This window comes from Erinaceus europaeus, chromosome 12 (genome assembly GCF_950295315.1).
Source record: "Erinaceus europaeus chromosome 12, mEriEur2.1, whole genome shotgun sequence".
NCBI lineage: Eukaryota > Metazoa > Chordata > Mammalia > Eulipotyphla > Erinaceidae > Erinaceus > Erinaceus europaeus.
In genome coordinates, this window is record NC_080173.1 from 74,618,887 (window position 1) to 74,635,509 (window position 16,623).

General features: G+C 39.6%; 2 protein-coding genes across 6 annotated transcripts in view; one reads left to right on the forward strand and one right to left on the reverse strand.

The window, feature by feature from the left end:
- The window catches only part of NF1 (neurofibromin 1), a 317,563-nt gene that overhangs the window by 66,441 nt on the left and 234,499 nt on the right, over window positions 1–16,623 (reverse strand). The gene's annotated exons all lie outside the window — the stretch shown is intronic.
- EVI2A (ecotropic viral integration site 2A) lies at window positions 5,906–10,576 on the forward strand. The gene is made up of 2 exons (XM_007530807.3): window positions 5,906–6,083; window positions 8,902–10,576. The coding sequence occupies exon 2, from the start codon at window positions 8,917–8,919 to the stop codon at window positions 9,613–9,615; it is 699 nt and encodes a 232-aa protein (XP_007530869.1). The 5' UTR covers window positions 5,906–6,083; window positions 8,902–8,916; the 3' UTR covers window positions 9,616–10,576.

Genomic DNA, 16,623 nt, shown 5'->3' on the forward strand with positions numbered 1-16,623 from the left:
CCCCAAAGGGGTTTGCCTCTTGCTTCTGCAATTCCCACGGGAATTCCAATCATAGCTATTGATATACAAGATTGTTTTTTCTCTATCCCCTTGCATCCGCGAGATTGTAAACGTTTTGCCTTCTCTGTTCCGTCTATTAATAATGCCAGCCCCGCTGACAGATTTGAATGGGTGGTGCTGCCCCAGGGTATGGCCAATAGTCCTACAATTTGTCAGGAGGCTGTTAAATCTGCCCTTGTCCCATATATTCATAAGGGCCTTAATATTTTTCATTATACAGATGATATTTTAATATGGGGAAAATCAGATACAGATCTCTATGCCTTACGTGATTTTCTCATTCCTGCATTAAAGAAAAGCGGCCTTAATGTAGCCCCTGAGAAGATACAGCTAATCCCTCCAATATCCTTCCTAGGTTCAGAGATTTCTCTAACGCAAATTCGTCCCTTAAAACCTAATGTTACCTTCCCTTCTAACCTTACTCTTGCTTCTTTACAAAGTTTTCTAGGAAATTTAAATTGGCTTAGGCAGTATCTCTATCTGCCCACAAGCTGCCTCCAACCACTGTTTGACCTGTTGAAAGGAAACAAACAGCCCTCTTCAAAACGTAAGTTAACTCCCGAGGCCTCCTTGGCACTGGAAAGGGTTAACCAGGCCGTCCAGGACATGCACCTTGTTCGATTCTCCCCCTCCTCTCCAGTAAACCTTCTAATCTTCAACTCCACCCCCACAGTAGTAGGGGCACTGTGGCAAGACCATGGGGTTCTCGAATGGCTTCACACGCCAGTAGGAGGAGCTCCAAGACTCCTCACTGAGATAGATGCGTTAGCATTCATGGTTCGCCAAGGGAGAAACAGGTCTGTGCAGGTCTTAGGGAAAGAACCGGATTTAATCATTCTGCCCTTTTCTCTCACAGATACAGAGTGGCTTATACGCCATCATTCCCGCTTTGCCATAAGCTTCGTGGGGTTTCCAGGACAAATAGATAACCATTTTCCTTCTAATAAATTGATAGCTTCTTTACCTCTTCTGCCTCTACTAGCACCTAAACTTTTCTCTCGGGATCCCATTCCCTCTGCTCCTACAATCTTTACTGATGGCGGAAAAAGGGGAGCTGCTGCCCTTATATATTACCCAGACAAACAATCTCCTAAACCTCTCTTTACTGAGCTTCCTGATAATTCCCCTCAGTACAAAGAACTTTATGCTGTTTTTCTTGCACTAAAAGCTGTACCAGAATCCTTCAACCTTTTTTCTGACAGTGTGTATACTGTTAACTTACTTCCATGGCTTGCTCGTTCGTATGTGAAAATTGATGACAACCCACTTTCCCCTCTCTTGATTCAAATCGCCTCTATGCTCTGTTCTCGAACCCAACCACTGTATATTCAACACCTTCGTTCCCACAGCCCTCTTCCTGGTTCCCTGTCCGAAGGGAATGCCGCAGTTGACCGCCTTGCCTCCACAGGAACTTTCCCAGTCTCTGTCTCTGATCCTGCTAATTTTCACTCTCTAACCCATGTTAATCTTAAAGGCCTTCAAGCTCGATTCCCTGATGTTCCTGTACCACAGTTAAAACATATCCTTGCTACATGCTCTTCTTGTGCAAATCTCATAAAGACACCTGCTATCCAGACCCTTGGGGTTAACCCCCGAGGTTTAAAAGCTAATGCTATTTGGCAAATTGATGTCACCCACATACCAAACTTTGGCAAACAAAAATATGTGTTTGTCTCAATTGATACCTTTTCTAAATTTATGTGGGCTACAGCTCAGACAGGAGAAAGTGCTAAAAAGCTTGTAAGCCATATGCTCTCTTGTTTTGCCGTTATGGGGGTCCCATTACTTTTGAAAACAGACAATGCACCTATGTTTTCAAGCAAACAATTTAAAGATTTTTGTTCCCTCTGGAATATTACTCATACCACGGGCATTCCCTACAATCCACAGGGACAAGGCATTGTCGAAAGGGCCCATCAAACACTGAAGGCTCAACTAAATAAAGATAAAGGAGGAACATATCCCCCCAATATCCAGCTAGCAAAAGCCTTAACTACGTTAAATCTCTTTAATATTTACAATAACTCAGCCTTACCCCCTATTATTCTTCACTGGCAAACACCATCTACCCTCCCATCTATTAAGGTGAAATGGAGAGACCCACTCGATAAAGTTTGGAAAGGGCCTGACCCATTATTGACCATGGGAAGGGGTTTCGCATGCATTTTCCCTCAAAATTTCTCTAAACCTGTCTGGGTTCCTGCCCGCCATGTCCGACAATACCCGCAGGATGGCGCTGTTATTCCTGAAGAACAAGAAATACTACAAGAGGACCAGATGCAGGATACATCCCAGGACCCGTAATACGACATGGCAGAACCTGCAAATCTGGCTCACAGAGACCTCTCTCCTACCCTTTCCCTGTATGTCTTATGTTATAACTGGCCAGTTGTTTTTGTGAATGAGTGTGTTAAATGACAAAAATTTTTTTCTTTTTTTTTGCATGACCCATCTGCTTGGAGTACTCTAAAAGGTTATTGGCCTTATATAAAAATGCTGGACGCAGCCAAAGTTTCTGGAGACGTCCAGAAACATTCCAAAAAAATTTTTTTCTTTCTCCCTCTTTTGAATTTTATATATAGTATTGGTATATATGTAAGTGTTTAGTCTTAAACTGTGTGACTAATGACAGACTTAAAATTGTTTTTAAATAATGTGTTTTTATAACAAAAGTTCTTTTTCCTCCAGTTTGTTATAACTAAATGTTTATGGGTATGTCTCAAGTTTGGTAACACTAACTTAACGGTCAGAAGTGTAACCCTACAGCTACACTTTTACCAGACAAGGTAAATATTAATTGTTAAGGTAACTTACTATTTAGGTAAAAGTCTAAATGTTCAACGTGACTATTCATTCCCAAAACTAAACTATATAAACTTTATATACAGGACACCTTTGAAGGGCCCCCAAAGGTGCCCTGTAAACTATCTTGTGGAAATTAATCCACAACAGATCTGGCATCAATCTGGCACTGTAAACGTTAAAATCATTGTCACAAATATGCGTTAACTCTCTAAGCAATTTGAGTCTGTTTAAAATACATATTTTAGCTAAAATTGGTCTCAAGATCCTGCGGTAGAGGCTGCTACAGGAGGTCACATTAGATGACCTTTTAATAAATCATAAAGAGATTCTAAACCAATTATAATCATCGAGGTACCAACTATAACAAACCTATAACTTGTTACCAGTTCAAATTAACCACGAGAAGCAGATTGTTTGTGTTTCTTTCACAGGAATCCCGGAAAAACCATCTGAACCCCTGCACACCCTGACGTCACTCACTAGATGGCACGACTACCGTGGCACACCCCCCGAAACCCTAGATGTCACTCAACGTGATCTGAAGAACCTGATACACGAATTCCAAGGACAGAACTTTCTTCATGCCTGGTTACCGTTCCTGCTTCTGACCTGCTTGTTACGTGTTGGCAGTTCCAGCTAGCTATCTACAAAAGAGCAACATTCCAACGGCTGACCTCCCTCATGCAGCGTTGCATCCCCTGCCAATTCCTCCCCTAGCCATCTACTTCGGACTGAGACTTGTATCGGACTTTCTGACATACCCTATATACATTTTACACAATTTTGAAGCAGCTTATTTCCCTTCACGCTGCTGGTTTTTCATAGACTAATCCTGAGTAATTCATAGACTTTACAGACTGTTGCCTTGAGGACTATACAATGCCAAATAGCCCCTCTGTTTGGTGGGTCATGCCTCCTGCCGCCCCCTCATTATGTACCCTTGCCCTTTTCCCCACTCAAGCAGGGAATGTTCCTTTACACACCAATCCTTCCCTTCACACCCCACTGACTTTTACTTCTCCCCTTCGTGTCCCTTCCTATTTTGTTATGTCATTTAGGCTTATGTCCAAAAGGTTTCTGCCCCATGATAGTCTTTTATAGACTTTGTACATCTTATGCAATTACTAGATAGAAAGATAGAAAAGATGTAGAGATACTGTGAAGAGATGGTTGAGCAGGCTGCGCTTAAACCTATGAGATGAGTCTCTCCAGGTAAGTCTCTCTCTCTGAAGAGGGGTTGAGCACAGGAGGACATTTAAATCTCACAAGGTTGGCAGCCATTTAAGCCTTCCCTCCTCCACAGAAAGTCCTACATCTTCCCACCTGAGCATGGCATTCCTCTAAAACATTTAAGCATGCTCCATTTTTCTTTACTGTGTCCATTTAGATATAAAGGGATAGGAGGAGATGTTGCTGAGGACTTATTCTGATGCAGTCTCCACCCCCAGGTTTTTCTATGCCTCGCTAAATCCTAGAGTGCCCCCTTTCAACCAATCCTGGCCCTACACGTCACCCCTGGTTGTCGCCCAATAAAAAGCCCCCTCACCCCTCCCCTCGCTCTCTCTGGGCTCTCGGCTCTCCCTCTCTGAGGTCTCGCTCCCTGCTCTCCCCCCGTGGTCGGCCATTGCTGGCTGGCTCCACGTGGTCTGAACCAAACCTCCCCCCCATCCTATAATAAAGATCTGTGTACCCCTTTGCTCTGGACGTCCGCTCTCTTCTCCGCGGTGCAGCCCGACACCAGACCACCTCAACAACAAACTTGCAAGGGATTAATGCAGTCTACATTTGAGTGGTTTCAATATACTTTTAATTTCACTTACTTGACAGCCTCCACACACACACACACACCCCTCCGCAGCATAGCACTAGTAGACTGTGTGTATCACCTATATTTTAGAAGTGCAAGTGAGATAAACCTCAACACTGTAATTTGAAGCAAAAGAACTCACATAGCAAGAACGTAAAGAAAACACTAGATGTTTTGGCTTAGAATACCTTTAGGGTATGATGGTTTAACTAGATATTCTGATTCTCAAACATCTGAGGTATTACATAAAATTGTTATCTCAATTTTTATTTACAAATGCATGTATAGAAGACCTTATTAAAATTCATGTGTTTGAATACCTTCATGGAAAAAAAAAAGACTGCCTATATATTAAAAGAAAGCAGAGATCATGAGGGGGTACAAATTTGGGGGAGGGGAAATGATGTCCATCTGGCATACTGAATATGAAGTGATGACAGACATTCAAGGTGGAAAATGTGTATGTATATAAACACTAAACTATAAAAAGGCATTTTTCAGCCCCACATATATAAATTGTATTGCTACAATTTGAGAAGACGTGTGTGTGTGTGTGTATCACTGCTTGTTTCTTTTTCTTTACAAAACCTTCAACAAGGATTTGTTAGTAATTTTCTTGAGGGGGTTAATGCTTTACAGTGCAGTCATTGACACATGGGTATAATTTCATTATGTACCAGGACCCCAAGGTTCTCTTCCAGTCCTCCCTTCTCAAGAGTCCCTTTCTGGGGAGGGGGGGTGAAAAAAAAAATAAAAGAGTCCCTTGCTTTGAAGTACTATACCATGCCTGGTTCATGTTTCACTTTGTGCTCTCTCTTCTCTCTTCCTGTCCCTATTTATTGAGTCCCTGCTTATACGTATATCACTCTTTCTACTTTCCAACCAATATCCCAGCTCTGTAACCGATAGCCCAGATCAGTCTGTGGTATAAAAACAAAATCTTTAGAAATAATTTTAATGCTGTAGGGGAAATGCTAGTACATCGTTTTCTGAATAATGTATTAGCATCACTGTGTTTATGTCATTCAGAAGCATATAGCTGGCATATGTAACAAGCATAAATCAAAAGGCCTTAAGAGGCAACATTCCCTGTCTTAGAGGCGGGATTTGTTTCACAAAGCCCCTTGTTATGCCAATAGCCAGCTAAACAAATTGGAGGGCTCCCCCCCCTTTTATTTTAACCTCGTGACATGTGCTTTAGTTTCAGTGGAAAGGAAATGTGTCATCTGTGGTTTGGTTTTAAAAGTGGAGAGCTAGCTGTACATATCCTTTTTACTGCAGATTTACTTTAGGTTCACATTCTCTAATCTATTCTGCTTTAAAGTACTTGGAAATTGTCCTTCAAGACAAGAAACGAAGTGGCTTATTAAAAATCAGGTTATAATCAGATTTTGAACAAGCACTTTGTAAGGTAGGTCAAATATGTGGCTTTTCTTATAACTTCTTCACTCATAACTTTGTACAAATTAGTCTGAGGAAGTACTTTCAAACAGTACCTAAAAGTTTCACTAACATAGGAGGATAAGTGATTAAAATAAGCTGTTTTTGTTCTGTCCTGTCCTATAAAGTAAAATTTAAGTAGAAATGGAAAAAAATTATCAACAACATATAGTTTTCAATTAGGATTAAAGGGGTCTGCGTTTAGACTTCAGAAATAAATGTAACTAAAAACATTTTAGAAATAGATTTCTCATTACTAATGTCCAGGCATTGAAATTTAATTGAAAATGATCAGAAATAAAGAATACTTTTGATAATGTAATCTGGCCTACACGGCATAAATTAGGAAAAGAGAGACAGATCTCTATTCTCGGTATTTATAAGGGTAAGAGAAAGTCACACTTTGTCAACTGTTTGTTTATTTGGAGATGACAGTACATCTGGCAGAAGACAATCAACAGCGAGGCTATTATCTGTCCTGTGGTAAGCACTGTTAAAATGTGTATAAATATTACAATGTATGCTACATTGCTAATGGAATAATATGGCAAGAATAGCCTACTTTAAATTAGTTTAGCATCTAGTACACAAATTCATCCTGGTATAAAAGATAATTTACTAACAAAACTTAAAGTATTTCTTTTTTTTTTTTTTTTTTAAATATTTTATTTTATTTATTTATTCCCTTTTGTTGCCCTTGTTGTTTTTATTGTTGTAGTTATTATTGTTGTTGTCGTCGTTGTTGGATAGGACAGAGAGAAACGGAGAGAGGAGGGGAAGATAGAGAGGGGGACAGAAAGATAGACACCTGCAGACCTGCTTCACCGCCTGTGAAGAGACTCCCCTGCAGGTGGGGAGCCGGGGTTCGAACCGGGATCCTTATGCCGGTCCTTGTGCTTTGCGCCACCTGCGCTTAACCCGCTGCGCTACAGCCCGACTCCCAAAGTATTTCTTTTAGTGAAAGAATCAGACTACAAGATTTATGTTATTCAACTTAAAATGGGAACAGAGCACTCACTATAATAAAGAAATCAGTGCATAATATCTTTAGCTGTTAAAGGTCATAATCCAAAAAGTCATCTGATTGTAATGATTCTAATACTAGTAGTTTTAGAATATTTAATGAAGATTTGTTTATTCTTAGATAAACAGGAAACTTTTCTGAGGTTAGTTGCCCATTAGTATTGTTTATTATAGACTACTTTGGCTAGTATAACTTAACATGCTACATTTATTATGGCCAATTTCAGTATCTTCACAATATAGAAAATACTATCGAATGAAACATAACAGCTAATTCTTAAAAACTCATGATACTCAAAAGCACGGTCATCAGTAGTTATCTGTTTTGCTTTGATAGTAATGTAGGATCTTAGTTCCCTCTTAGATCTACTGAGTCAGAACTACAATTAAAAAACAATCCTATGCACATTCAAGACTGAGGAAAGCATCTATGGAAATACATAGGGCTTATAAAATCAAACATAGGCAGTTGGATTTAGAAAATCTAAGGAGGAGTCTTTACTTCTAATCCCTTCAAATGTATATTAACAATAAAACAGTCTTACAAAAGTAACTTATAAAAACTGGGTTTTTTTATAAGGTTTTTTATAAGGTTTTTTTATATGGGAAAAAATTAATAAAGAATATAAACTTTTGTGACTGAATGTATGTACCTAGAACAGATATGCCAGTTCTATTTTATATCTACTATATGGTGGACAATGAGAACTAAGAACAAACTTGTTGCTTTTTTGTAGGAACTCTAGGAAGCTTAACACCAAAACTGAAATGCAACTCTGCTAGGTTATTAAACGATGATTAAAAAAAGTCTAAACTATTGTTTAATTTTTGAGGTTATTCAGAAGAAAGTTGCTTCATTTTACTTGTACAATCTGATTTTTTTTCAAATTCAGATTCACTTTATTGAGGAAATTTTGATTTACAGGATTTTGCTGTCCATATGTCCCCAACATATATTTCAGCCTTCACATGTACTTAGATATCCTCAACCTCCCCTCATACTTCTTGGTAAAGTCTAATTTTCAGGGTGAGAAAACTGGCAAGCCTATGCTTTTATTAAGTCATGGAATATAGAAGTGAAAAGAGAATCATCACTATAAAATTGCTTTTATAAATACTGGGATTATTTAAGTACCAGCATTATCCTAGACTTCAAGAGAAATGCCCAAGGGTGTAGCGCCTGAAGAACACCATGAATTCCTATTTGATGTCCATTTTCTTTTGGTTGTTAGCAAGGTTCCCATTCCAAGCCCCTCATCACACCCCCAACCCCTACAACAGAGCCTCTGCACTTTCTTTTCATGTCTACAGTAAAATGCTCAAGGTCACATTTCTTCTTTACTCTAAAGATTGACCACACATTGGTTGAAGTGGGGAGTGAGTTTTTGCATGAAAATTCTTAAATGGTTGGGGGGGGGAGAACAAAAGGAACCAAAGAAATAAAAGCAGAACTATCTGAGTCAAAGATGAAGTCCAGCATGCATTAAGAGGGAGGAAACTATACAAAACCATGAAGTTCAGTTCATAATGATTAACAGTTATTTGTAATGCTAACTTCCTTAATCTAGATGCATAATAAAAATTAAATTATCTCTTTATACATAGCCAAACAGAGAAATAATTCCTTGAGAAAAAATACAAACAGGATAGCAAATGTTAGGTATATAGTTGAATCAATACTTTGCTTAGAATACATCAGTTGTCTCTTTTCAACCAGAAGCCACCTTTCTTTGACAAATTAACAAATTATATTGCTATTCTAACAGATTACCAGTATATTCATGGACATGGAACACACAAGACATTACCTGCATCTAGTCTTTTTGATGACAACAGTTTTTCCTTTGTCGCCTGGAATCAAAGCAAACCATACCCATCTACAGGCTAGTAGTACCACTGTCTGGGATCCAGATATTCAAGATAAGACACACAGAAACCAAAATGAAAATGTTAACACAAACTTTACGACCCCTGAAGTACATAAAAAAGGAAGTCCTACAAATATGCCTGAAACAGAAACATCATCTCACATCATATCGTTAAGCTCTAAATCTGAACCGGAACTCTATACATCATTTGCTAGGAACAGTTCTCCAACAGTACAGAGTACCAAAAACACAAGCAAAAGTCACAGTGAAATTTTTAAAAATGATGTCTGTGAAGAAAACCATAATAAAATGGTTATTCTAATTTGCTTAATTATAATTGCAGTACTTTTTCTTATCTGTATCCTTTTATTTCTATCAACGGTGGTTCTGGCAAACAAAGTCTCATCTCTCAGACGATCAAAACAAGCAGGCAAGCGTCAGCCTAGAAGCAATGGTGATTTTCTGGCAAGCAGTGGTCTATGGCCTGCTGAATCAGATACTTGGAAAAGAGCAAAACAGCTCACAGGGCCCAACCTAATGATGCAATCTACTGGAGTGCTCACAGCTACCACGGAAAGAAATGATGAAGGAACTGAAAAACTAACTAACTAATAAAACCTCTAGTGAAGAAAAATGCAAAGTAGCCATGAAAATGTTTATGGAGTAAAAATGAAGTCAATTTGATATTTAATGTCAATGTATTGATATTATGATCTGAAATTTCACATGGCAGTCCTTCAATTTATAATCAAGCAAGTGAGAAATATCTGCTTAATCACTTCACTTGTGTCTTGACACAAAATTTTGAGAAATGGGAGTCTGGCGGTAGCGCAGTGGGTTAAGCGCATGTGGTGCAAAGCGCAAGCAGGTTCGAGCCCCGGCTCCCCACCTGCAGGGGAGTCGATTCACAGGTGGTGAAGTAGGTCTGCAGGTGTCTTTCTCTACCCCTCTCTGTCTTCCTCTCCTCTCTCCATTTCTCTCTGTCCTATCATCCAACAATGATGACATCAAATAACAATAATTATAACAACAATGAAAAACAACAAGGGCAACAAAAGGGAAAATATTTTTTAAAAAAGAATTTTGAGAAATAAAAACAAAAACTAAAAGAATTTGGGGAAGATTTAAAAGATGAGTTGAAAACTAACAGGTAGAAAAGGACAATTAAATAAATATTTTAACCTCTACTAGTCAGATGATTTTTGTCTGAATGCAATTAAACTTGGAAGAGTTTAGTGTCCTTAAAGATAAATATATGCTTCCACATGTAACAGAAGTTGAATTTCTAATGTATACAGTTAAAATGTATAATGCTACTTTCTCTGCTGAATGTTAAGCGGACCCCATACCAGTTCTTCTATCAGCACAGCTAACTTTATGCTATAGGTTTATATCTTTGTATATGGGACATATAAGTGTTTGTCTATAAATATTTAATTAAAATTTTCATTTTGTATAATAAATTAAGACCCAGAATAAAACTGATTATGGATATTTGCATTTACTTCGCTATCTTAGTATACACTGTAAATATCAATGAGAACACAACTGAAATAAATGAGGTTTATAGTTATCCCAGAAGCCTAAGTGAAAATGAAAAGCATGTTTTACTGTTTAAGTACACTTCTTTCCTCTAACTACTGCTTATTAGAGTACAGCATATAGTCAAAGATTAATTCAGTTTTGGGATTAAATGATTATAAGAGAACTGATGAACGACCAATTTTTATTTATTATTCATTGTGACCCAAGCAAAGTGTGTGTGTATGTACGTAGGGGGGCACACAGTCCAATTTGAAAAATGGGACATTTTAGGTAATTATTTAACCTTTATATAGAAACTGGACTCTTGCTATAAAGAATGGTCACAAGGTAGAAGATGTATTTTGTTGTATGTGAGCAGTCAGGTTCAAGACTTGTCATCACATGAGACTAGCTAGAACTAGGGGAAACTGCGCCTGTGGCTCTCTCTCTAGCTCGAAATGAAGAAGTGGTCTGAGAACAGTTAAGACTGAGCATGTGCAGGGTCCTGGCTAAAAGGAGGGGTGAGGGAAGGAGCTCAGATATAATGACTTTATGTCAAGACTTCCAACTTCAACTAACCGCAATACAAAATTGGTTTGAAACACTTTCCAATTACCTACTGAAATCAATATCGGACATGTTAATGATCAAACCACTTTTTAAAAATTTGCTTATCACTGGCACTTGGTGCCTGTACAATTAATCTACTGTTCCCAGTGGCCATTTTCTCTCTCTCCCTCTCTCTCTCCCTCTCCCTCTCTCTCTCCCCTCTCTTCTCTTTGCTAGGACAGAGAGAATTTGAGAGAGGAGGAAACAAAAGGGAAGAGAGAGGAAAAGACATCTGCAGATCTGCTTCACCATTCAATGAAAATTCCTCCCCTTGCAGGTGCAGAGAGGGGCACAAACCCATCCATGTGTGCTACCACCTGCCTGATTTAATATATTTCAACATAATATTACTCTTGGTTAGTGATTCTCATTCTGACTGCATTATCAGAATCACCTGAACAGTTTGAATTTTGCCAATGCATAATTCCCACCATCTCATATCACAAGTGGAATGGCCTTAATTGTAGGCATTGCATTTTTTTTTTTAACCAGAGCACTGCTCAGCTCTGGCCGATGGTGGTGTTGGGGACTGAACCTAGGATTTTGGAGCCTCAGGCATGACAGTCTCTTTGCATAACCATTATGCTTATCCACCTCTGCCACATTGCAATCTTTGTAAAATTCCCTAGATGATACAGCTTTTGGTCATTGAATTCATTTCTTACAATATCTAGATTACATCTTAAAAAGAGAGAAGCAGGGGCTGGGTGGTAGTGCAGCAGGTTAAGTGCACGTGGTGCAAAGTACAAGGACTGGCATAATGATCCTTACTCGAGCCCCTGGTTCCCCACCTGCAGAGGAGTCACCTCACAAGTGGTGAAGCAGGTCTGCAGGTGTCTATCTTTCTCTCCCTCTCTCTGTATTCCCCCCCCCCTCTCCATTTCTCTCTGTCCTATCCTATTGCTGGGGATCGTTACCTGCACTACAAATACACTGCTCCCAGAGGCCATTTTTTCCCTTTCGTTGCCCTTGTTGTTGTTATTGCTGTTTTTGTTATTGTTGGATAGGACAGAGAGAAATCAAGAGAGGAGGGGAGGACAGAGAGGGGGAAAGAAAAACAGACACACCTGCAGACCTGCTTTACCACTTGTGAATCGACCCCCCTCGACAGGTGGGGAGCTGGGGGCTCGAACTGGGATCCTTACACTGGTCCATGCACTTAGCGCCATGTGCGCTTAACCCAGTAGGCCACTGCCCAGCTCCCCCAGGCCATCTTTTAAGGGATTAAGATGCACAAAACTGGAAATGAAAGTGGGAAGAATTCCCATTTTGTATAAGTTAGTATTTTGAAATCATGTACTAGAACATAAAGCTCGCCTTGATTTAATACAGAAATGCCTGTCAGAAGAAATTGAAGTAAATTAGTGTTTTTAAGAAACAAAGCAACTACTTTTATATTCAGCATACAGTTCTTAAACATATCCTCACAAAACAGAAACCTTTTTGAATCTGGGAGGTAGCTCAGAGGTACATGACATCCACGAGTAATACACTGAGTTTGGACTCTTAACACTGTATGGAAATACCACAGATAGCACCAAGGATAAAACCTGGTGGAGTGCAATGGATGGTGAAACAGTGTTGTGGTCTCCAGAATCTCTCTCTCCCTCTCCCTCTCTCTCTTTCTTAAATTACAGAATAAAAATTGGTGGTGTCATGCATGCAGTTCTCCCAGTACTGCATAAGAAAACAAGCCAGAGCAGGTCCATTTCTAGACTGAGAGTTTTCCATACTGCTCTCCAGAGGAGTTCCATCAATTTACATTCCCACAAGCAACATAAAAGAGCTCCTTCACCCCCACAACCTCTCCAACATTTGTTACTGTTCTTTCTGATCTATGACATTCTCACAGGAGTAAGTGGTATCTCATTGTTGTCTCTTTTGCATTTCTCTGATAACCAGTAACTTGGAACTTTTTTCATATGTCTTTTGGACCTCTTGATCTCTTCCTTGGTGAATATTCTGTCCACACCCTCTCCCCACTCAGCAATTCCTCTCCTGGAGATATACCCTAAGGAAAAAAATGCATCCATCCAAAGAGATCTGTATATACATATGCTCAAACAGCACAATTTATATTAGCCCAAAACTTGGAAGCAACCTAGGATCCAACAAAATATGAATGGCTAAGAAAATCATAGGATCGTGGTGCGGGAGGTGGTGCAATGGATAAAGCATTGGACTCTCAAGCATGAGGTCTTGAGTTTAATCCCCAGCAGCACATTTACCAGAGTGATGTCTGGTTCTTTCTGTCTCTCCTATCTTCCTCATCAACAAGTAAATAAAATCTTAAAAAAAGAAAATCATAGCATATATACATAATGGATTATTATTCAAGTTATTAATGATGAAGCCACCTTCCTCACCTCATCATGAATGAAGCTTAAAGGTATGTTAGTGAGATAAACCAGAAAGAGAAGGATGAATACAGGACGATCTCACTTGTGGACAGAACTTAAGAAACAAGAACAGAAAGGAGAAACAAAGTAAAACTGCTGGATCAAAGCAAAGGACTCTGGGGAAGGAAGACAGGGTGAGAGGTAAGAGGGGGAGGGGAAGTTTTCAGGTCCTGGTACAGGATTATGAACATAACTTGGGGGGTTAAAATGTTTCGCAGATACTTATTTTGGTGAGATGAGAAATTGTACCCATGTGCTAACAAGTGTACTGTAAACCATTAAACTCTTAATTACAAACAAAACCAGAAATCTTCTACAGTAGAATACTGAAAAGTCATCAATCACTATTTTAACTATTAAGCTCATACTGTCAGAAAGGTAGTTATGGTAGGTAGCTCATAAATAAGTAGTTTCTTTCTAAAATGATAGGTATTCAAAAATGATAGGGAACAGGTAAGTTACTTTTGAGCTTAGGGTTTAAAAGTTATTTTTGAAAAAGACACTTTTGGTTTTACCCTGGGTATGATGTCAAACACATATAACTCAGGAGTTTAAAATTAAAACTTTATTGCGTTATAGTTATACAACAGCACTTCTTAACAAAAATACTTATTCTTTTTTCATACCAAGCTTTAAGTCTTTACAATCTGCAGCCAGTCTTCTGCAGTGATTGCAGGAAAGCTGGGCATGGTTTAACATTTTTAACATTTACTTACTATAGATGATGCCATGCTAGGTATTTTACATTTATTGCATTTATTTATTTTTTTTTTAAATATTTATTTTATTTATTTATTCCCTTTTGTTGCCCTTGTTGTTTTATCATTGTAGTTATTATTGTTGTTGTCGTTGTTGGATAGGACAGAGAGAAATGGAGAGAGGAGGGGAAGACAGAGAGGAGGAGAGAAAGATAGACACCTGCAGACCTGCTTCACCGCCTGTGAAGCGACTCCCCTGCAGGTGGGGAGCCGGGGTTCAAACCGGAATCCTTCTGCCGGTTCTTGTGCTTTGCGCCACCTGCGCTTAACCCGCTGCGCTACAGCCCGACTCCCTATTGCATTTATTATATGTAATAAACTTATAAATTAGGAGTTATGATCTCCATTTTCCAGATGAGCCAAGCGGCTAGAAGGTGATTTGTCCAAAGAAATTTTTAATGGGACTGGTTCATTTTTCAGTATACATTGCTTAATTTGCTTTAAAAATCTCCAACTTATTTTATTTTAAACTCAGAATTATTCACTTTGCATGTAATGAAAGTGTTGTGGACTTGCACTCGGAAATCATAGTAAAGTATTTAGTCACAAATTTAAGTAATTTTTGTGGTCCGGAATGTGGTTCAATGGATAAGGCATTACACTCTCAAGCATGAGGTCCTGAGTTCCATCCCTAGCAGTATATGTACCAGAGTGATATCTGGCTCTTTCTCTTCTTTCTCATATTAAATAAATAAAACTAAAAAGAAATTGTTTTTTTTTTTCCATTTTATAGGACACAAAGAAATTGAGAGAGATGGGGTAGATAGAAAGGGAGAGAGAAAAACACCTACAGACCTTCTTGACCACAGCCTTCCCCCCTCCCCAACAGGGGCTCCAACCTGGGTCCTTTAACATGGCAATGTCTGCTAAACCAGGCATACTACTGCCTGGCCCCTATACCTGAGTTTTACCTAAACTATGTATGAAGAAATGGCACAGAACCTGTCATATGAGGAATTTATCCAAGTTTAACTGTTTAAGTTAATATGTATTTAGCATTCTTTTTTTTTTTGCTTCCAGGGTTATTGCTGGGACTCAGTGCCTGCACTACGAATCCACTGCTCCTGGAGGCTATTTTTTCCCTTTTGTTGCCCTTGTTGTTTATCGTTGTTGTTACTGCTATTGTTGCTGGACAGGACAGAGAGAAATTGAGAGAGGAGGGGAAGAAAGAGAAGGGGAGAGAAAGATAAGACACCTGCAGACCTACTTCACCACCTGTGAAGCCGACCCCTCTAGAGGTGGGGACCGGGGGCTCAAACCTGGGTCCTTGCGCTTCGTACTATGTGCGCTTAATCTTGTACCCCTGTAGAAGGCTTTTTTTTTTTTTTTTGGTCTCCAGGGTTATCACTGGGACTCCGTGCCTGCACTTGGAATCCACTGCTCCTGGAGGCCATTTTTCCCCCTTTTGTTGCCCTGGTTGTTTATCTTTATTGTTGTTATTACTGTGTTGTTGCTGTCATTGTTGTTGGACAGGACAGTCAGAAGTTGAGAGAAGAGGGGGAAAGAAAGACACCTGCAGACCTGTTTCACCGCTTGTAAAGTGATTCCCCCCCTGCAGGTGGGGAGCCAGGGGCTCGAACTGGGAATGGTCCTTGTGCTTCATGCCTTGTGCACTTAACCTGCTGTGCTACCGCCCGGCCCCCTGCAGCAAGTTTTTAAAGCTACTCAGAAGCCAGAGAAATACTATTACTCACTTGGAGAGTGTGCTGCTTTGCCATGTACACAACCTGGATTTGAGCCCAGACCCCATTGAAATGAAGGAAGCTTCAGTGTTGTGATCTTTTCCTCTGCTTCTATCTAAAATAAACAAATAGATATTTTTTCTTTTTCTTTTGCTTCAGGGTTATCGCTGGGGCTCGGTGCCTGCACTACAAATCCACTGCTCCTGGAGGAGCACTTTTTCCCTTTTTGTCACCCTTGTTGTTATTGCTGTCGTTGTTGGAGAGGACAGAGAGAAATGGAGAGAGGAGAGGAAGACAGAGAGGGGAGAGAAAGACACTTGCAGACCTACTTCACCACCTAGCCCCCTTAACCTTTTTGAATTATTTATTATTTATTTATTTATTTTGAATAGAGACAGAGAAATTGTGAGGAGAGGGGGAAATAGTTCGGGAGAGAGAAAGAGACACATGTAGACCTGCTTCACCACTCATGAAGCTTTCCCCCTGCAGGTGGGGACCAGGGGCTTGAACCTAGATCCTTGTACACTGTACTGTGTGCACTTAACCAAGTGCATCACCACCTGGCCCCAACCTTTTTTTTTTTTTTTTTTTTAATGAGGCTTAGCACTATGTGTGCTTAGCCAGGTGCGCCATTCCCCATTCCCCTGG